This window comes from Vipera ursinii, assembly GCF_947247035.1.
Source record: "Vipera ursinii genome assembly, chromosome: 5".
NCBI lineage: Eukaryota > Metazoa > Chordata > Lepidosauria > Squamata > Viperidae > Vipera > Vipera ursinii.
In genome coordinates, this window is record NC_139518.1 from 92,046,547 (window position 1) to 92,073,397 (window position 26,851).

The 26,851-nt window shown below is 47.1% G+C and overlaps 1 protein-coding gene across 1 annotated transcript; it reads left to right on the forward strand.

Annotated features, from left to right (window-relative positions):
* Window positions 1-6,268: 6,268 nt before the first annotated feature.
* TMEM26 (transmembrane protein 26) lies at window positions 6,269-18,512 on the forward strand (the record flags this gene model as incomplete). Its single annotated transcript, XM_083364905.1, has 6 exons — window positions 6,269-6,459; window positions 12,101-12,179; window positions 14,491-14,583; window positions 15,033-15,262; window positions 17,316-17,392; window positions 18,103-18,512. 6 exons carry the CDS (start codon window positions 6,269-6,271, stop codon window positions 18,510-18,512), a joined length of 1,080 nt encoding a protein of 359 aa, XP_083221031.1.
* Window positions 18,513-26,851: the final 8,339 nt, after the last annotated feature.

Consider the following 26,851-nt stretch of genomic DNA (forward strand, 5'->3'; position numbering starts at 1 on the left):
ATAAAGCAAAATGAATCCACCTTCCCCTCATTCTTTCTTCACCTGTAGCCAATTTATCTCCTTGGTAACAGAAGTAAAATACTTATATTAAACATAAAAAGCCTCCCCAGCAAGTAATTTCCTGATATCATTTCATCTAATTCAAGTATCCTTCTGATATTGTTATTGGTTGGTTTCTCAAATTGCATGTAATTCAGTTCTGCGGACCAGACCTCTCTCAAGTGAAGGAGAAGGAGAAGGAGAAGACCTCTCTTCTCCTTGCTAGGGAATCTGAAATCTACTCTGATCATTAATGGCTTTCTTTTCTGCCTTTTCTCCCTTTGAAATTTAAGCTGATCTTTCACAGACAGAAAATCCAGTTCATTTCCTCACCCTTTTGGCTTCCCGCTCATGCGGCAAAGGTGCTGTGTCTACCCCACCCAGAAGGGACCAACAGGCCACCCCCGTCTTCCCTTCATTCACTCGGGGTCAGAAGGACCTCAGCACTCTTGATGAAGCCATGTGTGAAATGGGGACCAGGAGTTGGGAAGGGTCTCTGCTATAACGGCTGAGCATCACTCGGGATCCACTCTCCAAAGGTGCCTCAGGGAGCATGGAAAGATGGACCGGGCAGCTGCCAGTGTTCCTCGAAGCAGCCGCCCTCTCCCCAGAATTGTGCAGTGGTTGTGGAGATGTTCAGGGCTCCTGATTGTTGGAAACGGAGTCAGAAGCTCTTCGTGATCAGGAATCCTTTAGAGACTTTCTGTTGGATTATCTGACAACTCCAGGAGAGGGGCCAGTGGAGCAGGAATGGGAAGACTGGCCCTCTTCTTGTGTGTCAGAACTAATGGTGGCAAACCCAGGCAATCCCGGCTTGATCTCTGCCACCTCTGGATGCTCCTAGGACAGGGGTAGGCAACTTTGGCTCTTTTTGTGACTCATGGACTTCAACTCCCAGAATTTCTGAGCCAGTGTGGGGGAACTATGGTCCCTTCATGGTGTGGACTTCAACTCCCAGAATTCCTGAGCCAGCATGGCTCAGCATGGAAACCTCTCCCTTTCCCCTCAGCATGGCTGGCTCAGGAATTCTGGGAGTTGAAGTCCATGAGTCATAAAAGAGCCAAGGTTGCCTACCCCTGTCCTAGGAGAATGATGGTGTCCAGGAATCTCCACGCTCCAAGCTGCTTTTCATGGGGATCAGTCATAGGAAAACCTACTAGGAATATGTTTCAGAGGACCTGAACTGACTGCAATTAACCTCCTTCTGTCTGGCAGCCTGCACTGCAAGGCTCTGTGGTGTGGATTGAGGTTGGGCCTATCTACAGGAGTGGGGGGGGGTGGGGGAGGCCACCACGAAGCCACATCTGTGCTGTTTCCAAGAAAACAACACGGGTGTATCCGTAAAGTTGTCCAAGTCCAGCCTGACCTGTGCCAATTTTTGCCTTTGATTAGGAAAGATGATTTCCCACACTTGGGGTGTGTGTATGTGTGTGTGAGATCCCAAAAGGAAAGCTTTATAAAACAATATAAACATATAAAAAGCAATAGGCTTCCTTTACTTTTCTTGGGTTATTTTTCCTGGAGAAGAAGTCTTACAGCCAATATCACATTTGTGCGTTGCTCAGCTTTGCCCTCTGACTTTGGGCTGTGGTGGCTTTGTGCTGCTTCCTGGGGTGGGGGTGAGGGTGGGTGGGGGGCATCCAGATGACCACATTCTCGAGCACAAAAGGGGTGCCTTAAAGCCTCCCCAACTCTTGGTGCATTCAGTGGGGATGGAAACTCACTGCAAGTAGACTGGCATTCAGTCATACACAGGTCTGAGTTTTTTCTTAGAGAAAAAAAATTGCCAGTAATTATTAGAATAGCCAGCCCCACTCTGGTTGTCATGACAAGCAACTTCTGTTTGGAATAGCTGAATAGTGGGGGGGAGGAGAAGAAAGAGGGGGGGAATACAATTTTGAAATGACCTCTGGCTAACCCTTTGCAAAAAAAAAGCGCTTTTACACTTATTTTCTCCAAGGGATATTTTTTCCTTTCCAATATGCTATGAGTTTCATAAGATCTTGTAGCTAGTGTTGCATCACCTGCCTCTCTGGCCAGAGCTATACGAGGCAGAGAGGGGAGACCAGCATAAAATGCATAAGTGACCAGAGAAAACACACAGCTCTGAAATACTGCTGGGAACAAAAGGCAGGTGAGCCTCCGGATGGGGCTACCGATCAGCAAAAAATATGGACAAGCTTCCTCTCTTTTCCTTTTGGATTCTGGGTCTTTTCAGACTAGGATTTTATCGCACACTTGCCTTGTACCTTTCCCAGAATTGTAGGCAGATTGCCTTTGAATTGCAGTGCCGGAGAGAAGTATGGAGAATCCTTGGACCACGAGAAGAACAAATGATCCAATACTAGTAAAAGTAAAACCAGGTTGCCAACTGGAAGCGCTACCAACGAAGGCAAAAGCTGAGCTAATTTGGGTACATAAATGCAAAGACAAAAGGGTCCTTGGTGGTGCAGTGGTTCGAATGCAGTATTGCAGGCTGATTCTGCCGACTGCCAACAGTTCAACAGTTTGATCCTCTCCGGCTCAAGCTTGATTCAGCCTTCCATTTTTCTGAGGTTGGTAAAATGAGGACCCAGATTGTTAGGGGCAATAGGCTGACTCTGTAAACTGCTTAGAGAGGGCTGTAAGCACTGTGAAGCGGTATATAAGTCTACGTCCTATTGCAGGGGTCCTCAAACTTGGCCACTTTAAGACTTGTGGACTTCAACTCCCCATGCTGGCTGGGGAATTCTGGGAGCTGAAGTCCACAAGTCTTAAAATGGCCAAGTTTGAGGACCCCTGTGCTATTGCTATTGCTTGGGAGAATAGAGGATCCTCGAAAAAGAAGCTGACAAGATCTGAGGACCACATACCATCATTGATGAACAAACAAAACCTTGCAAGAACACAAAGAAGTGACAGTTCATAGACAATTCTGATGAAATCATGTCCACTGAGGAGCCCATGAGAACAAGAGACCAGCAGCATCTTCTTTGCCAGAGATCTTTGCCGAGCCTTCTCCTCGAGCACCTCATGACACGTTGGATATAAGGAAACCAGCCTGTCATCTTCATCAGACACTTCATATCAAGCCAAATGAGTTGACAAACAGGTTTTCCAGCTAGAAAATATAAATGACTTCTGGGGGTAGCATTTCAAGACAATTACTGAGAGGATTCTTTGAAGAACCAGCTTATTAAATATTAACTATCAAAGTTGTAAATTACTGTAGCAGCTTTATATACCTAAATTAAATTCAAACAACATCTAATTTTCTTGATCACTGACTGTAATCCTCCAGGAACATGTGTTATTAACTCAGCTACTAATAGTAGAGAAAGTGGAAGACTTCAAAAAAAAAAGTTTGGGGATATAAAATTTTAATCCTCAGAAAATCTTCAAGGGGGAGTCGCAGCCCTGTACTGGCAAGTTGGTGCTCAACAGCATCTTTCCCAAACTCCTAATAGCAACTGTGGTCCCCTCCCCTCACCTTAATTTAACAAAATATTTACTTCTAGAGAAGTGATGAAAAACCTGAGATCGTTGCAGCCCAGTGTGGATGGGGGTAGAAAAAAAAGGGAGAAGGAAAATAAGAAGAGAATCGTCACCACCAGCTGGAAGTAACAGGGGTCCCCTACAAATTTAGATGTGTGCCACCCACTGCTCTGTTTTGCTCCCCCCCCATTCCCCAGACAGGTTCTCTGTCTTCGCACAGGTAGGTACAGATGACATATACTTTAAAGAGCTCAGTGTCATGGTTCCGACAAATGCAGTACTTCAAAGAACTTCAAAATGAGGACCCAGATTGTTGGGGGCAATAAGCTGACTTTGTAAAAATGCCGCTGGGGGGGGCGAAAGCCCTAATAAGCAGGCATATACATAGAATGAAGGCTATTGCTAAGCACATTGAGTTGTGCTTCTTAGATTGTAAGCCGCCCTGAGTCTTCGGAGAAGGGCGGGATATAAATGGGATTAAAATTTTATTTTTTTTAAAAAAGGCATTGTTTACCTTAAAGAATCTTTTAATAGAGTAGCATAGCTTCAACAGATACATGGTGGAAGCCAAGATCTGAATTCTCCCCCCCCAAACACATCGTATCAAAGCACAATTCCCTCCCTTAATTAAACGTCATAAATCACATTCTCCAATTAATTTAAAATGCAAACTTTCCCTCCCTTCTTCAACCCGCCAATTCTTATCTTCTCTTATTACAAACAGTCTTGAGATACATTCTCCCTACTCCCCCTAGCGTCCACTAATTCTAACTCTAAAAGTAACATACAGGTTAAAGAAAAAGGCTACACCTCCCTATGTTGTCAAGCAAGAACATCCAATGTTAGCAGCATTGACACTCAGCTCTGAGGTTGCTAAATGAATCCCAGTTTTGAGCCCGACTCCATATGGAGAGTCCATGTTGCTGCTCCATTAGCTTGTTTGGGTCTAGGGCAGCATTTCTCAACCATGACAACTTTAAGATGTATGGACTTCAACTTGAGCCTTGGTGGAGCAGTGGGCTAATGCTTCCTTAAGTAACACCAGCTGCCTGCAATTAGTGCAGGTTCGCATCCCACCAGGCTCAAGGTTGACTCAGCCTTCCATCCTTCCGAGGTAGGTAAAAATGAGGACCCAGATTGTTGGGGGCAATAAGCTGACTTTGTAATAATGCCGCTTGGGGGGGGGGGGGCGAAAGCCCTAATAAGCAGGCATATACATAGAATGAAGGCTATTGCTAAGCACATTGATTTGTGCTTTAGATTGTAAGCCGCCCTGAGTCTTCAGAGAAGGGTGGGATATAAATGGGATTAAAAAAAACTGCTAGAATTCCCCAGCCGGCCTGCTGGAATTCTGGAAGTTGAAGTCCACACATGTTAAAGTTGCCAACGTTGTGTAACACTGGTCTAAGGAAAGGATCTGCCCTTGAAAGAATAGACTGGGTCCTGTAGAACAGGGGTCCATAACCCCTGGACCACGGACCAGTACCGGGCCGTGGCATGCCAACAACCGGTCCACACAAACAAGCAAAGCCCCATCCGTGGGATGCAGGTAGCACACAAAACCACGCACTCTCCGGTCCGTGGAAAAAACTTTCTCCACGGAAGCAGTCCCTGGTGCCGGCAAAGGTTGGAGACCTCTGCTGTAGAAGATAGGGTCTCCTTTAAGTAGAGCTTAACTCCTGGAGATCTCAAAGACATACTGGTGTTCTTGCAGAAATGGGTCTCCCATCCAGATGTCTGAGAAGAGTCTGTCTGGCACTTGTCCTCCTGAGGGCCAAGGATGCTAACATCTCAGGTAAGAACCAGCAGTTTCTGCTGGATTGCTGGCCATTTTCCCAGCGTTGCCTTGGTCAAATCCTGGTGGATTTGCGGGAGATGCTGCAACTGAGGTGGTTTCAACCACCGAATGTCTGGGGATCCTGGAACAATCCCAGCCGGCCTTTATCTCAAGGCTTGCTTGAGGAGACATCCAGATCTGCTCATCTGTGGGAGCGGCCAGGTGGCCTTGCACCCACACTCACGTCCAGCCAAAGTTGCGTGCGTGTGTCTGTGAGATTCCCCGAAGGGTTCCCTGACCCTCCTGCCTGTGAAAAGAGAGTTTGCCCGCGGGGCTGCCCTTTTCGGGGAGAGTCCCCCCGATGCGAAGCCCACGCAAGCCCCTAAGGCAGAGGTCTTCAAACTTGGCCCTTTTATGACTTGTGGACTTCAACTCCCAGAATTCCTCAGCCAGGTATGCTGGCTAAGAAATTCTGGGAGTTGAAGTCCATAAGTCATAAAAGGGCCAAGTTTGAAGACCCCTGCCTTTGAGGCTGCCAAGGAGGGTGCAGTGCCGGAGGGCGCCGAAGGGCTGGCTGAGGAATTCTGGGAGTTGAAGTCCACAAGTCATAAAAGGGCCAAGTTTGAAGACCCTTGCCCTAAGGGAGACTTGGCTGGCCGGGATGTTGCACGGGACGGGCTCGCCTCCCCTCCCCAGCAGAGCCACAGCCCGCCCGACGGGGGTGGGAACCTCGCCGCTCCTTGCAGCCCTGGCGCGCCGGAGGGGCAGTGGGAACCCCCCGCCTGCGGCCGTCTGGCTCAGCTTGTCCTCCCCGCCCTCGTTTCCCCCCCCCCACACACCCCCCCATCCCCTTTCAGGAAGTCCGGGGAAGGGAGGTAGGGGTGGGGGGAAGGACGAGGAGGCCGGGCTCTTTTGCGCTCCGCGGGACCCTCTGCGCGGAGAGAGAGAGAAGCGTGGCGTCCGGCCGGGCAGGAGAGGATGGAGGCGCTGGTGCTGCTGAACGCGCTGGTCAGCCGGCTGCTCTTCGCCCTGCACTCGCTGCTGGGCGTCTGGCGGGTGACCGAGGCGACGAAGGAGGGCAAGTACTGGCTGCTGGCGCTGCTGAACCTCTTGCTGTGCCTGGAAACGGCGCTGACGCTCAAGCTGAAGCGGGGAAGAGGCTACAAATGGTGAGCGAGCGTGGCAGGTCCCGCCGGGGCTCCGGTTCTTTGGTCTTCTCTTCTCTTGGCTTTTTTTTTTTAATTATTACTTCAACTTCCAGAATTCCAGCAGGCCGGCTGGGGAATTCTAGCAGTTTTTTTTTTTAAAAAAAAAATCCCATTTATATCCCGCCCTTCTCTGAAGACTCAGGGCGGCTTACAATCTAAGAAGCACAAATCAAATGTGCTTAGCAATAGCCTTCCTTCTATGTATATGCCTGCTTGTTAGGGCTTTCACACACACACACACACACCCCAAGCGGCATTTTTACAAAGTCAGCTTAATTGCCCCCAACAATCTGGGTCCTCATTTTTACCTACCTCGGAAGGATGGAAGGCTGAGTCAGCCTTGAGCCTGGTGGGATGCGAACCTGCAGGCAGCTGGTGTTACTTAAGGAGGCATTAGCCCACTGCTCCACCAAGGCTTCCCTCCCTCCCTTCTCTTCTTCCTCCTGGCGGGGTTTCCGAGACAGGACCTCTTCTTCTCTGCCCGCTGGGGCGGGCTGCTGGCGCTTGGGTGACTTTTGCCATGAGGGAAGCCCTCGGCGTTTGCTTAAGCGCTGTGGAGAGCAGCGGTACAGCCCCGGTGCAACTCTGGGTACAAAAAGTGGAGAAGACCCTCTGTGGAAGTGACCGACACGTGTTTGTGGGTGTGACTAACAGCCTCTCTGGCTGAAGAAGCTTGGCCTGTGACTGGACTTCTCTTGTCCTGGGGTGGTGAGAAGCAGCAGGAGCTGGAAAAGACAAGCAGAACCTCTTCGGCAGAACCAGGCTGTGCTCAGCTGGGAGGACGGTGGCTTCAGACACCAGTTATTTGGCTTCCATTTTAAAAAAAAAAATGAATGAGTGAGTGAATGAATGAATGTATGAGTGGATGAATGAACTGGTGACTCACAAGAAGGGCCCTAACGGGAGCCCTGTTGGAGAGCACCAACAGAACAGTGGCAAGTCAGTTTCTCAGCTCAAACTACACATTGAAGTTGAAATGACAAGACATTTATTAATCGAGTGCCCAGCGGATGCTCAGATTGCAACCTTCTGCTGGCCGGAATTTTGCACGGAGAGACTGCCAGCTTGGAGAGATTGGCGCTAAATGCTGAGGGCAGTTTCAACCCCTCTCAAAGGAATATAGCTTGACAATGTTCATCAAAAGAAAAGCCACATAGTTGTAAGTCACAGCTGCAAAGCCAACTCTGGAGACACTGATGCCTCTGATGTCTCACTGCGGGTGGCAAAACTGTGCTGCTAAAAACAGGACAGGAGAAGAAAAAAGTGGAGCGGGAAAGTGACCTATTTTCCCCCCAAAGCGGAAAGATTCTTGACTTCTGATCTCAACAGCATCGAGACGGACTTGTAGTCCTTCTTCTGAAACTCTGGTTCAACTTTTCAGCAGGGAAAAGGATCACATCGTCTCTGCAAGGAGAACAAAGGTGTCCTTTCAGGATGGGAGGCAGATGGTCTGCGCGGCTTCCTGTTTTCAAACTTATCCGCCTCTGCATACTGAAAGGCTGTTCTTATATGTGGAACTGCTATTCCCATAGGCCAGAGTTCTCAAAACTTACAAGACTGCAGGCCTCTGAAATGATAAATGAATCCACTTCCTTCTCCTCCCCGGGCCAAACAAATCAACGATTTGTGTGGGGCTCTGATGGGGCAAGAACTAAATGTATTATCTCCAGCTGATATCTCCGCCTTTGCAGAACAGCCACCATCCCTTGGCTGAGGCAGACTGGAAAAGGCCAAGATAGTTTTGACCGTTCTCCCACTTTGCCTGGGCAGTCCTAATCAAACCTGACCGCCCTGCTCTGGACCAGCCTATTAGGCAGACATGCCAAAGGCACCCGTGCTTTGCTTTAGTCCTGCGGGTTATGCCTGCGTCACACCAAAGTCATCTCCAAGAGGTGTTCCTTGTTATGTACAGGTTTTCCTTGGTTTTGACGGTGTTCAATTCAAGAGTTGAGAAGGTCTAACGACGATTCTGCTGATGGAGCTCCTGGGTAAAGTCTTGTCCCTGTCTTCTCTGTGACCCAGACTCCAGGAGCAACCCTGATTAATGGAAGGGATCCATTTCTTCTCTCCCCCTCCCAGACTGAACGCCTCTGCTTTGTGGAGAGAGGCCCAGGTGTGAGTAGGATGGGGAGCCTTCAAGAGATGCGCTCAGGCTTTTGGTGATTGTCCTTTGAGCAGCAGCTCAGTCACCCAGGTCAGGAACTGGCGTGCTTCTGACGGAAAATGGACTCTTCCGTGCATTATTCTCCACCTCTCTCACTGGTGATGCAGGTTCATTTGAAAACTCCAATCCAGCATCAAACTGCCTGTCCAGCAAGAACCCTTTGAATTCCAACCAATTATACAGGCTCCTTCTATTCCTTCTATTTGACGATGTGTCCTACTCTTTTGTTTGAGAAAAGCTTCAGAGTTCTTGGATTCGTATCTGGGTTGACCTCTTTGAAGTTTAAATTCAAACTGTTCCAATAGACAGTTAAGTATTGAAGTATTTACTATCATCTACCAAGTATGCCTTTTACTGGTGGCTTGAGAAATCATTGAGATTATCTTGGACAACTAGAATAATCAACAGTCAGTGCCAGATGGTGCAAAGCCGAGCTGTTTAATGAAAGTTAAAGCTGAGATATTTTGGACAGAGAATTGTATTTATTCATTCAATGTATTTATTTATTAAACACACTTGCATAGCCACCCATCTCCCCACAAAGGAGGCTTTGGATGTCACACAATAGCCAGTATAAAACTGATAAAAATCTAAAAAGTCGCAGTCATAAATAGCATAATGACAAAAATACTGATCCTGGGTGGAGGGAAGATAAAAATGGCTCCCTCAGCATGGACTCCTCAGAGCTCCTGTTGGCTGGATGTTCCACGATGATAGTTGAGGCTCACAACAAGGCAAAGGTGAGAACGGAGAAGGTGCTTAATGGATTCAGAGGCAGTCAAGAAAGAGGCTGGGAAGAACACGATGGCCAGGCAGCCTGTCTAGGGACCAGCAGGGGATCCCAAGCACTCAGGGTGCTGTTACAGACAGATAGTTTTGACAAGGTCCCAAGTCAGAAATGACTGAATGTCTGAACATCAACCAGGAGGTCTTTGAATTGTATCTTCTCTGCAAAATGCCATCTTGTCTAACTTAGAGTCATGGCTGAAGGGTCAACCTGAGGCACAGAGGTCTGGATATGGACCACCGTTCAGCAGATATCACCCAGAGAAAGAGGTTCTTCCCATGGCCATCTCAGCCATCTTGGAAGCAGGGTGTACCCAAATGTCTAGGAAAACATCCTTGTCTTTCTTTTTGTAAAAGCAATTCCTGCCCTTTCGGATGCAGCCTATCTTTCATCTTTCTGTCACAGGCTGGTGTTGCTCTACCACCTGTGGTCATGGACCATCCTCTTCCTTGTGGTCCTTCCTTCCTTCTCTGCACCCTCTAACTTTGCTGCTGAATTATACTTTTAAACACGACTGGAGGAAGAATCATTGCAGCAGCAGAAAAATTACTTAACTTGATAATCATTGAGCTTGCTATATCCTACTGTGGCCACCTGAAGTCCCAATTGATACAGGTATGCATAGGGGACGCGGTGGCTCAGTGGGTTAGAACGCTGAGCTTGTCGATCAGAAGATCGGCAGTTTGGCAGGTCGAATCCTGAGTGCCGCGTAACAGAGTGAGCGCCTGTTACTCATCCCAGCTTCTGCCAACCTAGCAGTTCAAAACTACGGTGGGAAGTTAACAGCGTTCCGTGCGCCTTTGGCATCTAGTCATGCCGGCCACATGACCACGGAGACGTCCTTGGACAAGCACTGGCTCTTTGGCTTTGAAATGGAGATGAGCACCGGCCCCTAGAGTTGGAAATGATTAGCACGCATGTGCGGGGGAACCTTTACCGTTACCTTAACAGGTATCCATGAAACTGGGGTAATGGGAGGCACGTGGCACCATGACATCACTGTGCCATGTCATTCGTGCGATCGAGGATGTCATGTCATTGGGGCTCCTTTAGAGGTGCTTGATTCCTGCTGATCACATGGACCTCACCCTGCTGTTTTTCTGGGATCAGTATTTCTTCCAGAGTATTTCTTCAGATCCCCGTTGAGCTTTCTCCCTTCCAGACATCTTGCTTGCCTTTCTGAGGAAACCAAGGCCGGTAGATGCTGGGACCAGCCTGTTCAATTCCCAGGCAGGTTACTCTACATGCCTCCTCTCCCCCACTCTCCTCTCCCCCACTCAGCACTTCACAGAAATATAAAACGACCATGACGTTATTTCTGCTCCCCTCCTTAACAAAAAAGGCTGGAAGGTGGTGTTACAGTCACTTTTAATGAGGATCCCGGAAGGAGGAATGCAGAGCCGGGCCAAAAATGTTTTCACGAGGCATCTCCACCTCTCAATGATGCAGCGAGAGAAGAGAAGCCCTTAGTGAAAGACGCCTGTTTAGATCAGCTTCGCTTGCAGCCAGCTGGACCGGGTTGAGGAGGCAGAAACCCTGGTGGGGCTCAGCATCCAGACCAGCCTCACTCATGCAGCTTGCAAAGTGTCCCCCCCACCCACCCAATCTTCCATGATTCCACAATGGAAACATGTCTGTGCTACAATTTTCTCACTGACAGGCTGGATAGGGAATTTCTATGTAGAGAGTTGTAAATTCGCCTCCCTTTTTGCCTTCCCCTCTTTCTTGCTTTTCTAGAAAAGAGGAAGGTTGAGGAATCCCACAAATAAAAGCTCTGGGACCCTCCAGCAGGGCGTTTCAAACGTTGAGACCACAAGTTGCAATCTGGGAGTCCACAGGTCGCCTCTAACTCCTGAGCAGCCCTTCCCCCACCCACCCACCCTTGGACCAGCCCCTTCCTCACATGCAGCTAGGGAACCAGCTTGATTTCGGTTCCTCTGCTCCTGCCTTCTGGAGGATGCAGGAAGGATCCTGTCTCGCTTGGAAGAACAGGCAGGGCTGCTGCTTTGGAAGTGCTGCGAAGGGTGGGGCGAAGGCAAGCAAGGGGGCATTCGCCCCGTCTAAACGCTGCCTCCCTTTGCAAAGGTTGGAAGCCATGCGTAAGCCAGGGAGGGGGAGCAGTGGATTTTTCCTTCCCTCTGTTCCTCCTGCAAAGGGTCCCCAAAGAGTTTGGGTGGCCGACATGTTTGTGGTTTCAATTGCAGGCTGTGGAAGAGGTGTGTGTGGGGGGGTGTCAACGACTACTCACCGTCCATTTCCAGCTGACAAAATGGCCCCACAGCTCCATTCAAAAAGCCCACAACCAGCCCCATTGCAGCTTCCTTTCTTCCGCGCGGCCTTTTCTTCCGAGAAAACGTGGAGCTGCCGCTTATATTCTAAGCAAGCTGCTGGGTCCTTTGGAGAGCTGGAAGTCCCGAGGTTTTACTGGCTGCCTCTGTTCTTGCCGCTTTACCACCTGCCTGTTTCCAAGAGAGGCTTTTTCAAAATTCTGCTAGGCGACGGGAAATCTAGTGGACACCAGCTGTGGGCTTACGAATGTCCACACCCGTCCCAGGGCCTCGGACACCCCGCTTATCCCTTCAGTGTTTTGACAGTGAATTCTGTAATGGCTTCTCAGTGTACTGAACCCAACATTTTTTGTCCTTTCTCAGGTTTTCACCCCCGATCTTTCTCTATCTCATCAGCATAGTGCCCTCATTGTGGATTCTGGAACTTCAGCCTAAAAATCAGGTACTGGTTCTGTGGTTTCTTACTATACATGACAGAGAAGGAGGGAAACTGCTTGGGCAATGAAAACCAAGCTGCCTGGAAGCCAATTTGGGCATCAGTTACTGTATTTTTAAAAGGGACATGGTGGCTCAGTGGGTTAGGACGCTGAGCCTGTCAATCAGAAGGTCGGCAGTCTGGCGGGTCAAATCCCGAGTGCCGCGTAGCAGAGTGAGCGCCTGTTACTCGTCCCAGCTTCTGCCCACCTAGCAGTTTGAAAGCATGTAAAAATACAAGTAGAAAAAGAGGGACTACTACGGTGGGAAGGTAACAGCGTTCCGTGCTAGTCATGCCGGCCACATGACCACGGAGACGTCCTCGGACAAGCGCTGGCTCTTCGGCTTTGAAACGGAGATGAGCACCGGCCCCTAGAGTCGGAAACGACTAGCACGCATGTGTGGGGAAACCTTTACCTTTACCTTTTTTAACTGTGTTTTTATATCATGAATTCAAGAAGCAGCTTCCTCTGGGCTTTCTAGCTGGGGTATGGATTCATTTAGAATTAGGCAACAATACGGCGACATTTTTCGGTGCACCTTGAAGGATGTGAGTTGTCAACTCCCCACATCAGCACCCCGGCTGAATAAATGCCACCGAGAAAGGGGAGATTATCCAGATGTGTGATGGTTCTAGTTGCACAGTCCAGTTTTTGTTAGACTGGATGGTTCTTTTTTAGTTCCTTCATTAGACCCAGCCTCGGTTCTAAAAGTTGCCTAAGTGTATCCAGATGCATCATCTGGATTTTCCTCCTGTGAAAGAAACAGGTTTGGCATCAGCAATCGCAAAAACACACCTTCTTTTCTCACGCAGAAAGAATTTAAGAGTATAGCAAACTAGGAGGACTTTGGCCTTCCTTGTAGCAGGTCATCCATCTCACCCTCCGAGATTTCAGGGAGTGCGATGCTCATGCACGGTCACTTGTTAGATTACCTTTCAAGGGGGCATTTTGTGTTTCATTTGCATTTCTCCTGCTGCCGTTTTAGTACACGCTACCAGCCCCAGTTGCACGAATGTCCCCAAGTCATGGCTCATTGGCATTGCACATTCAATACAGCAGTTGCGTCTAAGTAGGACTGTGGAATTGTATAACATTAGCTTAATATTCTGACCAATTCACTGAAGTCACACCAACAGGAGAATTATGGCACAATGCAAAGATTGTCCAGTTGTTTTCACTCTGCTACATCTTCCTTGCATAAGTGAGCCATGGGCAGCCTAGCCGTGCAGGTCCTGTGTACATAGCAGCAAAATGCTTTCAGTTCAGGGGCGCCCAGTCCCAAGCAGAGGCACAGCTTAAGCCATGGAGGAGGGAAGAGTGTAGTTACTCTCTGCCTTGGGGCTTGAAGTGCTGCCACTCAAGGTCCATAGGAGATCCTCAGGCCTGGAAGGATGTTTTCTACTCGGGTTTAAGGGGATTTAACATCAGAGAAAGTTTTGCAGCTCAGGTCAAGGGATTCATTTATTTGCATGAAGTTTTCAAAGTTGATTGGAGTGGTGCCTCCCTTTGCACATCGTTCACACACCTTCATTTGAGAATAAGATGCTTATTTAGTAGCTGCCTTCCAAGGGCAGATTCAAAGTACTGGAGCCAGTGGGTGAAGGGAAGACACATTCATAGGGCTTATCGGGGGTCCCCGGACTGGACCTTCACCTGCCCCAAGCTGATGCATTGCTCCCCATGTCATTTGCAGATAGTTGGACCAAGAGTGACAAAAATTTACTGACTTGTCTGCAGTCAGTAAATCTTTTTATCTTTTGTAATTTCTGTGTTTTATTCTTGCCCTGTACACCGCCCTGAGTCCTTTGGGAGAAGGGCGGTATAGAAATATTAATAAATTAAATTAAATTAAATTAAATCAAACCCAGGAATGCACATGCCAACCCAGGGAAGCAAGGTACCAGGTTAGAATGTGTGAGGTGGAACACCACTTCTAGGCAAAGAGCTGGAGGCCCAAAATAGAGCAAGATCTAATATTCTGGTCAGGTGTACTTGTCTTCTTCAGAGTCATGTGTCTTCTTGATAGGAAGCCTTTCTGTATTTCACCTAAGGGGAATGGGTGAGTGCTTTTCAGTGGGTCTAGGCTGATCTGAATCGCTTCTCCCTGGATTCCCACTGCATCTTCTTCCTCGCTGCTTTAACCCCATATGGATTGTCCAGAGCAAGGGGGCCCCTCCAAGGCTTTGGGGAGCCAGTGAACTGTCAAAGGGGAATCTTTGGGGCCCTTCCATATCAGGTCTGTGCAGGACCAGAGCTGAAGCTGGGTTTTTATTGCAGCTTTGTCCCAATGAATATGAGCAGCTTGTGAAGAACCACGGTGAAAAAGTCCGACCCAGAAATGAGACCACAGCCAACAACATAATGGAAAAGGTAAATATGGAGGTGGTGGTTGATATCTCATAATCACAATTTGGATTTATTTATTTTTTTTTTGAGTTAAAATATATTTCCACAACAACGACGGCCTTGGGGGAGCAGCAAGAAAATAGAATTGCACCGGTGCGGTCCCAGAGATACTAGATGGGATTAAAACCATCCCCACGTTAGGCATGCCCACAAGGAGCACTGAAATGATAAACATCTTTTTCCATAAAAGTAAAACCAGGCTCAGGAGAGCCAATTGCGTAAGAGCTAATAGATAATTTCCTCTGGCAACTGGGGGAGATGGGAAAAGAGTCTTGGATTCAATTCCCGCCCCCCCCTTACCCGCACAGGTGTGCGCGGTGGGCAAGGACCAGAAGCCCTTTCTCCAAAGAAACCCTCCTCTCTGCCTCCCCTGCCCTCGCTTTTCTGCTTTCTGACGTTTGCTTTTGCTGCAGCTGCAACAGGCCCAGGAATTTGTCAACACGCTCTCCAAAATGTGTGAGCCCATCTGGACGCTGAGCCTCCACCAGACTTTCCTGCTGCTCCTCATCCTGGGCCGCTGGCTGCTTCCCATCGGTGGGGAGATCACCAGGGACCAGCTGTCTCAGCTGCTGCTGCTCTTCGTGGGCACCGCCGCAGACATCCTTGAGTTCACCAGCGAAACCCTGGAGATAGAGAACGTCCGGTAGGGCTCAGGCGCTCTCGGCCCTGCAGCTGCACCCACAACAGAGGAGACGGCCTGCCCTTCCGTCCGTCGGCCCTCCTGTCCAGCTGTCGCCTGCTGCCCCACTGCCCGATTTTCCTTACACGTGCAATACTTGGGAATAAGCCAGGATGATAGGATGGTGAATCTAACTGTTTCAAAGGCTTGTAAAAGGGGAAGATGAAATCTTTATTCTTATGAAAAGGCAATGCTATTTTTTTCCTATTACTCTCAAATGAAATCTTCTGCCGTCACTGGCATTTAGTCCTTGTTAGCTCTAGTCACGCTTTTTCAAAAAGCGGTGCCATAAAACTGGCTTTAACTCATTTAACTCAAGGCAGTAAGACAAGTTAAAATACAGAGATACAGATAATTTATTCTCCAGCAGATGGGAAGTTTCGTTTTCTGGAGTTTGGTCTGCTATTATACAGTAAAATTGATGATTTGGTACAGTAAAATAACTTTAAACTTATTTCCTTCACCCAGTTTCGTTATTTCCAACCCACAATATTCCTCACTCCCATTTTATGAATTCTTCTTCATCTTGTGCCACATCTGTTATCGGACATTGGCGATCATGTTGAAGATCCTGTTTTTATCAGCAGCCGCAGGAAAAAAGTGCTGCTGAGTTTTGTCCAGACCCAGTGGCGTAGCGTGGATTGTCAGCACCCGGGGCAAGCACCCGGCCGCTGCACTGTCCCTCCCCCAGATAGTCCCTCACTCTCTCCCAACACCGCACCGCACGCCTGGCACCCCCCCTCCACAGTGGGCGGCAACCCGGCGGCTTGGATCGGATTCACACAGCCAGCACTGCAGTGAGAGAGAGTGAGTGAGCCAGGCAGGGGCAGAGAGCTGCGAGTGCGAGCGCCCCCCCCAGATGTTGCGCCCGGTGCAGCCGGCCCCCCCTGCACCCCCCACGCTATGCCACTGTCCAGACCAGTCCCTTAGATTTTGAAGCCATGATGTTCTTCTTTTGCCTGGACCTCCTTTGCCTTCAGTCTTTCCCTGGAGGATTAAATGAAGTAGGCCGTATTTTTCTGGGTGTCGCATCACATGTCCGAAATATTCTAACTTTCATTTTTTAATTGTTTTGATGATTTCCCTTGGCTTTCCCAGGCGGCTTATCACCTCCTCGTTTCTGATCTTGTCAACCCAGCTTATCCGTAACAGCCGCTTGTAAATCCACATTTCAAATGCTTCTAGTCTCTTTAGGTGGCCTTCTGTCAGAGACCAACTCTCTACTCGATAGAGCAGGATAGAAAAAAATACAACATCTTGACAAGCCTGATTTTCAATCTTAGGCTTATGTCGTGACTGCAGAAGGCCTTTTTCATTTTGGAGAATGCTCTTCAAGCTTTCTGTATCCTTGTTCTGTACCAGCCTGCTACCGGCCCTGCAGAAAAGGCAGGGACAACCCCTTTACAAACGGCAAGAGGCTGGAATTAAGCCTGCCAAATTTATTAACATAAAACAGAGCAAAACAAGACACCAACCATGAAACAGGAGCTATGAAACAGGAACTATTCAAGCGGTTGCCTTCAGCAAACCAGCCCTCCCACGCATTCCCCTTTTATACAGTTCAGGGCGTGGCTTCTCTCTGCCTCCTTCTGAGGTGCCCCATTGCCTTCCTCTGTTTACTCCTGATTGACTGCCTCCTGCGTCGGGCGTCCTTGAACAGGGCCAGCTGTGGGTCATCTTCATCCACGCTGTCAGGCTCACACAGCTGGGTCTCCGTCGTGACCAGGTTGGAGGGGCCTGTCTGAGGGCTCTCATCAGCAAGCTCTTCAACACCCCCCTCCTCCTCTGAGTTGTCCGACCCAACTGCCGAACCCACGGGCTGACCCTGAATCACAACAATCCTTGCCTTTACTTCAGTGGTCATGTCCCACGTCCCACTGGTCATGTTCTATAATTTATGAGTTCTAGAAACTAACTGTAGTTTTCCATAGCTGGAGACCTCCTTAATCTAATCAACGTGTCTGGCCTAATTGTGCCAGTGCCTTGTTTCTAAAACGCTTGCCTTTCCTTTTTCCAGGAACAAGGATGCTCTGGTATATGCAATTCTAGCCGTGTGGACCTGGAGCATGTTACAATTCCCTCTGGATCTAGCAGGTTGGTCCCATCAATGTTTCCCCAGGATTGTGCTCAGCCTCACATGATCCTCCTTCCTCCTGCTCAGAAGCTGCTTCAGCTGGCTTTCTTTGGGCTGGTCCCTGCAGGGTGGAACAGTGGAAAGGCCAGTCTGAAGGCCAAGGCAGGTGAGGCATCTTTGTGGAAGAAAGAAGGAGAGACCCTTGGGCAGATGCAGGGATGGCCAAGGAGGTTGGAATATGAGGAAATAGATCCATCTTTAACTATAAATAGATGATGGATAGATAGATAGATAGATAGATAGATAGATAGATAGATAGATAGATAGATAGATAGATAGACAGACAGAAAGAAAGAAAGGAAGAAAGAAAGAAAGAAAGAAAGAAAGAAAGAAAGAGAAAGAAAGAAAGAAAGAAAGAAAGAAAGAAAGAAAGAAAGAAAGAAAGAAAGAATTGATTTACTTAGGAAATGCTGACCTTATGCATACAAGGTTCTAGTTTTGTAAGTTACAGCTTATAAGCCATCACAATGTGAACAGTAAACTTGGCTAAGTGTGATTTAGTCAGGAAATCACAATTTAAAGAATGAACTGTGCTACAGGCTCAGCCTGGCTTAGAAACCACTGCTGGGTCTGACAACTTTGTCTTTGGATGATTTATGACATGGGTTTCAACATCCTGAAAGAAATGCCCTTTGCTTTCTTTCTTTCTTTTTTTTTTAATTCCTTCTAGTGCAACATCTCAACTGTGATCGAGCAGCTTCGTCCACAAAGGTTTTTCATCTGCTCCTCTGCAGACACAGTGCTGATCTGTGGAACATCGGCATCAGCTTGTTCATCCAAGACGGCCCTTTCCTTGTGGTACGCTTGATCCTGATGGGCTATTTTCAAGTTGTGAACCAGATGCTCGTGTTTTTTGCAGCCAAGAATATTTTGATCGTGATGTTGCAGCTCTATCGCCTTGCGGTGCTATTGCTCGACTTCCGTGCCTCCCTCCAGCGCAGGGCAAACAGCCAGCAAGGAGCCCCTTCCAGTTGCCCCTGTGACTCCAGCTCCATCAGCCTCCCATCCAATGGCCTGCTGGATGGGGCAGACTCTACTGCCCTGGAGGAGACCTTCCCAGACTCAGTTGAGTGCCTGTGAGGGAAGGTCTCGTCTGCATCTGGACCAGCCCTTCCTTCCAGGGGCCACGTTTGAATGGGCTGGCCTCAGCAAGCAGCCTGTTTTTCCACTGTGAGACAGAGGTCCCATCCTAACAGCAAAGGGGAGAGATTTGAGATAGGAGAAAACAAAATCCACTCTATTGATTGGGCAGATTGATTGATCCACGGGATTGATCCACGGGATTGATCCACCGTATCAATGATGGATATTCAGCTGAGGCTGTTTTCTGGTTGGACCTTTTTTTTCTTTCTTTTTTTAAAAAAATGTGTGACATTTGTGGACTCCATGATTGCCTCCAGAGCCCTGGAACAGCAGAATCTACCTGAAATTCAGGTCTACGACTGGGGCATAATGCAGGTCCCCTTGATCTAGCCTGAGATCATGATGACAATGATAGGGAAGTTCAAATAAACGGAGGGAGGATTTTCCTGCTTCCTGTCTGTCGCGGACACATTATGTATTCAGTGAATGCAACACTGGCTAGTTTTACAGTTGCCTTTTCCTAGTATAGGTTGAGGGTGGCATGGCTTGCCATAGCAGGATTTCAGAGTTTTATGTGATGCTACAGTATGTTCTAGCCCAGAGGTCCCCAACCTTTTGGGCACCAGGGACCGGTTACATGGAAAGATGTTTTTCCACAGACCGGAAGTGGCTTGGTTTTGTGTGCTGCCTGCATCCCTCGGATGAGGCTTTGCTTCTTTGTGCGGCCCGGTTGCTGGCAAGCCGTGGCCCAGTACCGATCCACGGACTGGGGGTTGGGGACCTCTGTTCTAGTGATTACAGGCCATTTTCCTCCTGGTTCTACTTTATTTTACACCAGCACTGACATTCCCAGCTCACCCACATCTGCCCTGTTTACATTACCTCTTCTCCACAAAGCAGTGGGGCCCCTTCCAGTAATCCAGGTAACCTGGCATTTTTCTGGGAGACCGGGGACCAAGTGACCGGGGCCTCTCTCAGGCAAGCTCCTTTAAGAGGACATGATCTATTCATGTTCTCCCAACCAAGATGTTGCCATCAGGAATAAATACAGAGGAAAGTTCTGATGGAAACACAAGCAATCCTCTCTCAACTCTCTAGCGTTGCACAAATTTTGTCTTTCGTCTAAGCAATAACGCTGCCAGGATGATGTCTGTTTGGAATAGTTTCAGTCCTTGAAATGAAATGTTGTACTAGCTTATCAAAGGCTGGCACGCGTAGAATAACTCTTATTATTATTTGCAGTGAAAGAGGTGTTCAAAGTTCTTGTCATTGCTGAATTCAGTTTTGATATGGTATATGCAGCTATTTCTTCCCTTTTATTTCTGAATGTCGGTGTCTTTTGTTACTGTGAGCACAATTCTTAATGCAAAGAGAGGAGATGTTTTAATAAACCAAGAGATTTGTATTTGCTTGGGAAATGTTAATCTGGCAGTGTCTTTGTTGATCTTTAAGAGAAGAGGAGAGAATTTGTCCTGACCCTTGGTGGCTCCATTCTCCTCCTCCTCCTCCTCCTCCTCCTCCTCCTCCTCCTCCTCCTCCTCCTCCTCCTCCTCCTCCTCCTCCATCATTTGGATTATTATACCAAACACGGAAGACTATGAAATTTATGAGCCAATGTACTTTCATTAGGATTTTTCACTGACCGGTTTAACAGGGCTCCCACTGTGCTTCCTTCTATACATCACCCCTCCACCCCAAAGAATTTGGTCAAAGGCCATGTTTTGCCAAACCCGTTTCCCTTCTCTTTGTGAAGTAGATCCCATCTCAGGCCAGTTTTCCATCAACCAAATAAGTCAGGCCAAACTCATGGAAACTCAGTCTACCCCTTTCAACCCCATCTACAGAGCTAAGCTATACTTGTGGCTCTTTCCCTTTGGGTGGCTTGCAAAGGAGGAGTGGGAGAAGCCCTAAGGGGGAAGAGCAGACCCCTCTCTCAGGAACAAGCGCTCCGACACGGTCCCAAAGGGTGAGCAGTTGGGGCCCCAGCAACCAAACCCAAGTCTTGCATTCACAGGTAGCTTCCAGAGTGCTGTGTTAATGTTATTCATGATGTGCACCAATTACGCCCTTCCTTTTAGCCACTCGCACACTCAGGTCATATGGGTTGCTGCAATGTGCAATGTGCTGCAATGGGGCTACACTTTAAAAGCTTCTGGAAGCTGCACCCGGTGCAGAATACTTGGATTAGTGGGACGCTTCTCCCTCCAGTGTTTCCCCAGAGGAGGACAGCGCCAGGTCCTGAAGGCAGGAAGAGGCGACATGGACATTGCCCGACAAGTGCTGTGGCAGCATCTCCCACCCTCGTGGGGTGCTGGGGGAAGGGGCAATCAGATCCATAAAACCATTGAATCCAGGTCAGCCGCAGGATCTTTCCGGGGAACGTGATTAAAGATGGCAGTTCAAATCCGTGGCCTGGGCCCTCCATTTAGTGCTGAGTGAGGAACGCACAATCAGCAACAGAACAACGTTTTTCTGAAGAAACACACAAAAGGAGCTTCTAGACTTCAGTGTGTTTTTACAGACTCATCAAATTTAAAAGCAGAAGACGGGATTGTCCCTGTATCTGGAGAGAACAGGCAGAGGAAAGAGGGTGCCCTGGAGGACAGCCTCTGGCCATTTGCCAGAAATGACTGTGCCCGACTCTGGGGCGAATTTCTATCTACCTAGTCAATAAGAAATGAGTCGTTACTATGGCAATTCTGACATTGCGCGTGTCATGTTGCAGTGCAGTGCATCAATCAAAGGCAGCTCTGCTTTCCACATGTGAGGCACTGCTGCGTAGGTGCAACAGGGATGGGGAATTATGGGAAGACGGGCCAAGGATGGGGTGGTAAAGGCCAATGGGCTCCACAGGGTTTGCTCAGGCCAGCCATGGTTTATTTAGTGAGCCATTTTGTTAATACGATGGGGTGTGATTTTTGAAATGGCCCCAGTTGTGCTTGCTGGCAATAGTCCCCAAGTTTCCCCAAATTAGCCCCTGAGTTTCCAACTCCACAACAAAGGAGATCACAGTCCTGTTGGCCAAAACAGACTGCCGGGTTTCGTGGCCACTGAACTGTGGGGGCTGACACTGTGAACTGACCGGAGTTCTGGTTTGTTTTTATTAATCTTACAAAATGTGGGGGCTGCTTGACTCCCGAAGCTTGCGCTCAAAATAGAAAGCAATGATAAGGAAATTCCATGTCTCTGGATAGACACGCTCCCTACAACAGAAAACACAACCAACGGGGCTTCTCCACAAGCATCCTGCCCCTCGACATTGGAAGGAGAGCTTTGATCTGGAAGACTTCCGGATCATCAGGCTGGGAGCCCTGCAGAAGAAACAGTTGAATCGTGCTATTTCTGTTCTTGGCTGGATTGTGGTTGGATTGGAAACTGTAAGTTGCATGCAGTAAACTTCCATAGTCAGCTCTGATTCAACTGATACAGGAATGCAATGCAATGCATGCATGCACGCATGAAGGAACACATCACATCAGAATTGCTTTCAAAGGGGCCGAGAGGGGTGGGAGGGGAACATTGTTTCTCAGAACGTCAAATGAAAGGCTGTTTCCACTTGGATCTTCCAAGTACTGCATTGGTGTGAAGTGAAGGTGTTAACGCTGAAAAGCTGTCCTCTTCTTTTGTTTTCTCTGCAGCGCCAGTTTGACGGGGGCATTTGAGCAAAACTGAGGCCGTAATAAATCACACTTCTAATAAATCTAAGGAGGGGGGTGGCGGATTGTATGAAGTGATAACACAAACAATACCTGTGCATGTCTTACATAATTATTTGTAATAAGCCCTAAGGCTTTGAAATGCTCCCGGAGCTACAGGATAAAAAACAGAAGTATGAATAGGAAGCAGAAATAGATGCAATAAACTGCAGAGATTACAAAGAAAAAAGAGGCAACAGCAAAACCTATCACCTTTAGGGGGCAAATCAAGGACTAAGAAACCATGGAGTTCCCTTGACAAACATCACATATAGTTTATGCCAACTACAATAAAGGAACTTCAGAAGAACTGGGGACACTCTTGAACCTGAGATTTTATTCTCATTTTTGTTTAGTCACTTAATTAAAGCAGCACTTAAAATGGATGAAGCACTTTATGTGTTGCAATGAACACACACAAATCGGCATTCAGAGATTTTCAGACAAAGCATCTGGTGGACCACTAAATAGGAATGCTGTTTTATCTCTCTTGAACACAGATATGAAATCAGAAGTAACAAAATCTACTGCCATCTAGTGCTCAAGGTGCAGAATTACATTATCCAGATGTCAGAAGACACAAGAGCAGAGATTAACCAGGTGAAATGTCAATGGATCAATGAAATACCACACAATGTCTTACCCTAGCTGAGATTCATTTTAAAATAGTCCATTAGTGTAATTCAAGGAGAGAAAAAAACCCTGTGTGGGATTACAGCATTCTTGAGACAATGACAGCCTCTGCTGTTAGGGAAACATTTTACAGCCTCAAGCAATTTCACTTGCTTGCTTTCTGGTAAATTGTTCTTATGTGTTTGGATGATATTTTGCTACAAGAAAGAGAGCAAGAGAACAGAGAACTGCTGTAAGTGGATGGAAACTTCATTTCAGATCTTCAGAGAAGATGGCCAATTTGTACCTTTATACTCAATTTATAGATTCCACAGACTCCTGGATTCAAAGCACATGATTTATAAAAGAAAAGCTTTACACTGAGAGCTGGGGCAGTCAGGATCCTCAACTGCCAATTAGCTGGGTTGAAAAAGAAGTTAAAAGGTGCCATTTCTGTAGGATCTTCCATGACTATTATTTTCTTCTCTTTGAACTCAGCTAATTGCCATCTCCACCCCAAAAATTATTTTAAAATACCCTAGACCACACTGCCATCTATCCATGAGAGATTAAGTGTGAAGTTGCATGTCTTGGCTCAACAAAATAAGACAAAATACTCTAAGAGCTTTTTGTGGACCGCTGCTGTGACCTTTCCTTGCAGTGCCTAAGGCCATCCTGAGGGGCTGTCAATCAAATGTGATGGCGTCTGCAGTTCAAAAGGACCAGCTAGTGAGAGATGTGCCAGGTCTTTGCCCGGGACCCTCAAAGCTGTTCCAATTGAAGTTATATCTTCTCTGCCGGGTGCCCTCTGGAGCTGCAACCCAACATACCTGAAGGGAAAGGTTGGAAAAAGCCACACTGGATAATGGAAGGAAAAGTTGGATTGAGAGAAGACAATATTAAATGCCCAGTTTATTTTTCTCCAAGAGGGCAATAGACAACACAGGCAAACATACTGGAGGTGCCCACAGTTGGAGCATTCAGCAGCCAAAGGCTTTTATTCAGCCAAACCATATTTAGTCTAGCAAATGCCATTCTCGTTTCTAGACATGGCTCAGTCTAGCAAGCATTTCCTTCTCAACCCAATGTTTTACTGCGGCTCCTTGCATGGCGATAGAGCAAGCTCACATCGATCCCAAATTCCTTTCAGTTAACCAGAAGAATTGCCCTGAAGAAGAAATGAAATTCTCTAAAATACATTGGGATACATTTTTGAGTGAGGATTTTCCCTCCTGATTTCTAGGAGATTTGATCCTTTTTTTTCTTCTTCTCCACCTGGTTACTTCTGGAGATTCTTTTTTTCAGCATTTCAGTTCTTTGGAGCAGACACTCCATTATTTTTATTTCTATTGCCTTTTGGGACAAATTCTTCAAAATGCAGCTCTCAGAATGGGTACCTGTCAGGTTAAGCATGGGCTATATAGAGGTCTGCATCTTATCAAACGCTGCAGGAAGTTTTCATCCTGTAATTTAAGAAGATTTGGGATGCATGCCAAACTCTGCTGAACTGCAGCTAAGGTCAGTGGAACTCGGCTGGATTTGCTTCTGGCACAGAACAACCTAATGCAAATTTTGAGCAAACCAAATCCGACTTCAATCAACCAGGTGTCCTTTGCCAGGTCAAGGTGTGAGGGTGCAGCCCTGCAGTGAATCTGATAATGAGCTTCAGCTGCCGAACTAAAATAATTTTCAAAATTGGCCTAAGAGGTGACAGGCAAGAATCCGACAGGGGAAGGAATTTAGCTTCTGTGATGATGTTGGAACTAATGGGAGCTTTTGGAATGACCAGTGTGTTTTTTGTGCTCCAGGTGGTTTCACTATTGCAAGACAAGCAGACGCTGCAGGATGGCACTCATTATTTTACCTGCACATTGTGGTGCCTGTGGTCTTTACATGCAATCATCTGAAATGATTCTTGCAAGTTCTGTAAGTCCTTCTGTATTTCTCAACAATTTTCAGTGCTAAATACGCCTTGTGAAGTCTGGAGGAATCAGCAGCCTAGGTAAGCCTTCAGGCCCCCTGGCCAGCATTAGCATCAGCACTGAGAGCTTAGAATATATTTTTGCCTTCATCTAAATTTCCAATTCGTCTTTCTAAAACATAAATGCATCCAGGAAGGCCTTCATTTCAGGTAGCTTTTTCTGACATCTGCAGCTCTGAAAATAATGAAATAGTACCAAGCCAAGTCCAAAAATGCCAGAGAATCCCTGGACAGCTGGTTGGCATTCAGACAAATCTGGTGCTATCTGTGTCCTGCCTCATCTTTGTAAGACATTCTTGGTGCTTCATTCTCACTCTTTGGACAAAATGAATGACTCAGAAATTGAGCTAAGCCACATCCAGGAGCTGATCGCTCCTTTCCTTTTGCTGTGTCCCTCACTTTCTCAGAGCAAGGAGCTTTGGCACAATCTTATCAAACAGCATCTTCTGGCTGATCAGCTGAGATTTTAATGCCTTCCTGGTTACTCAGATGGACGGTATGATGTGGGCTGAGGCCTAGGCTGTGCCTGGAATTTATTTTTCTCTTTTGGTCATTATAAATTTTTATTACCAAACAAAAGTGAATTTTGATCATTCATTGATGGTTGAGGGAAATGTGTTGATCATCTAGGGCCTGAACATTTTTCTCAGCGGAACCGTTTCATACAGAGAAAGTACAGACAGCCTGTTGAGTGGGCCGTCTGCTCACAGATGCTATCACATTGCTCGGCAATCAGGAAGCAATAATCACATACTATTGCCACAATTTTATCATCAAGATGTCCCTTTGAAGATAACTATTGTGGTTCCTAAATTAAACTGCTATTTATTGCCCAAACAACTTAAATGTGTGTACTAAAAAAAACACAGCCTAAAACATTTTATTCTTTATAAAAGTCTCTTCCCTAACCCAAACATTTAACAGGCTGAGTAACTAAAGCCATAATCCTATTAGAGAACAAATATTGTTCGGCCTAATGGGATTTCTAAGCGCAGAGATATGGGATTTTGGCACTGTGCCCATCACATGTTCCAGTGAAGTGCTAGGTCAGGGGTAGGCAACCTTGGCTCTTTGGTGACTCATGGACTTCAACTCCCAGAATTCCTGAGCCAGCTGGCTCAGGAATTCTGGGAGTTGAAGTCCATGAGTCACCAAAGAGCCAAGGTTGCCTACCCCTGTGATAAGTGAATGCGTCTCTCACGGCATCTGCACCCCTGGACCCAAGGCAGGTGGCGGCATAGATTGCCCGGAAAGATGCACACACTGGCTGTCACTTTCTGGGAGGAGAAAAGCAAAAAATTCCCCAGCCATTCTTAGAGGAGAAAAAAGCCCAAGGAAGAGTCAAAGTAGATCATTCAAGACATTTCCACAGAACCAAAGGAGCATTTCAAAGAAAAGGATTTTCTGAATTTTCTGTTATAAGTTTTTCAATTTCTATCAGCAATCTGAACGTTCAATCTTGCTTCGTAATTCCTTCCGTCCTGTTCTGTGTTTAAAAACATTAGAACTAATGAGGTGACTCTGAGCCTTCCGAAGAGAGAAATCATAGGTTATTTCTTACACTGATTCATGTTCACACACAACTTAGCTTCTTTTATAGAAGGAATTATACAGGTTTTCCAATAAAAGGCATCAAGTGTCCTTCCAGCTGTTACTTTACACAAAGCCATGTTGATATGCTTAATGGGAATACAATATTTAGCAGTTGATAGAAAAAAACAGTTGGATGGAAAGAAAATTCAAACTTTAGCATTTGATTCAATCTACAATAAAATCTTCCAGAATTGTTGGGCTTTACAGCATTGCAACCAAATGAGAAAGAGGGATCAAACCTGATTATTACATTTCCAAGAAGTTTTATGGAAGAGTTTACTTATTTTGGCAATCACCATGCCTCCCTCGGGAATGCCGCCCCCCCTAGAGATCCATCTTGCTTCCATTTTAGAAACTTAGCTATTCTCCTAGCCCAGGGGTAGGCAACCTTGGCTCTTTTATGACTTGTGGACTTCAACTCCCAGAATTCCTGAGCCAGCATGGCTCAGCTTGGA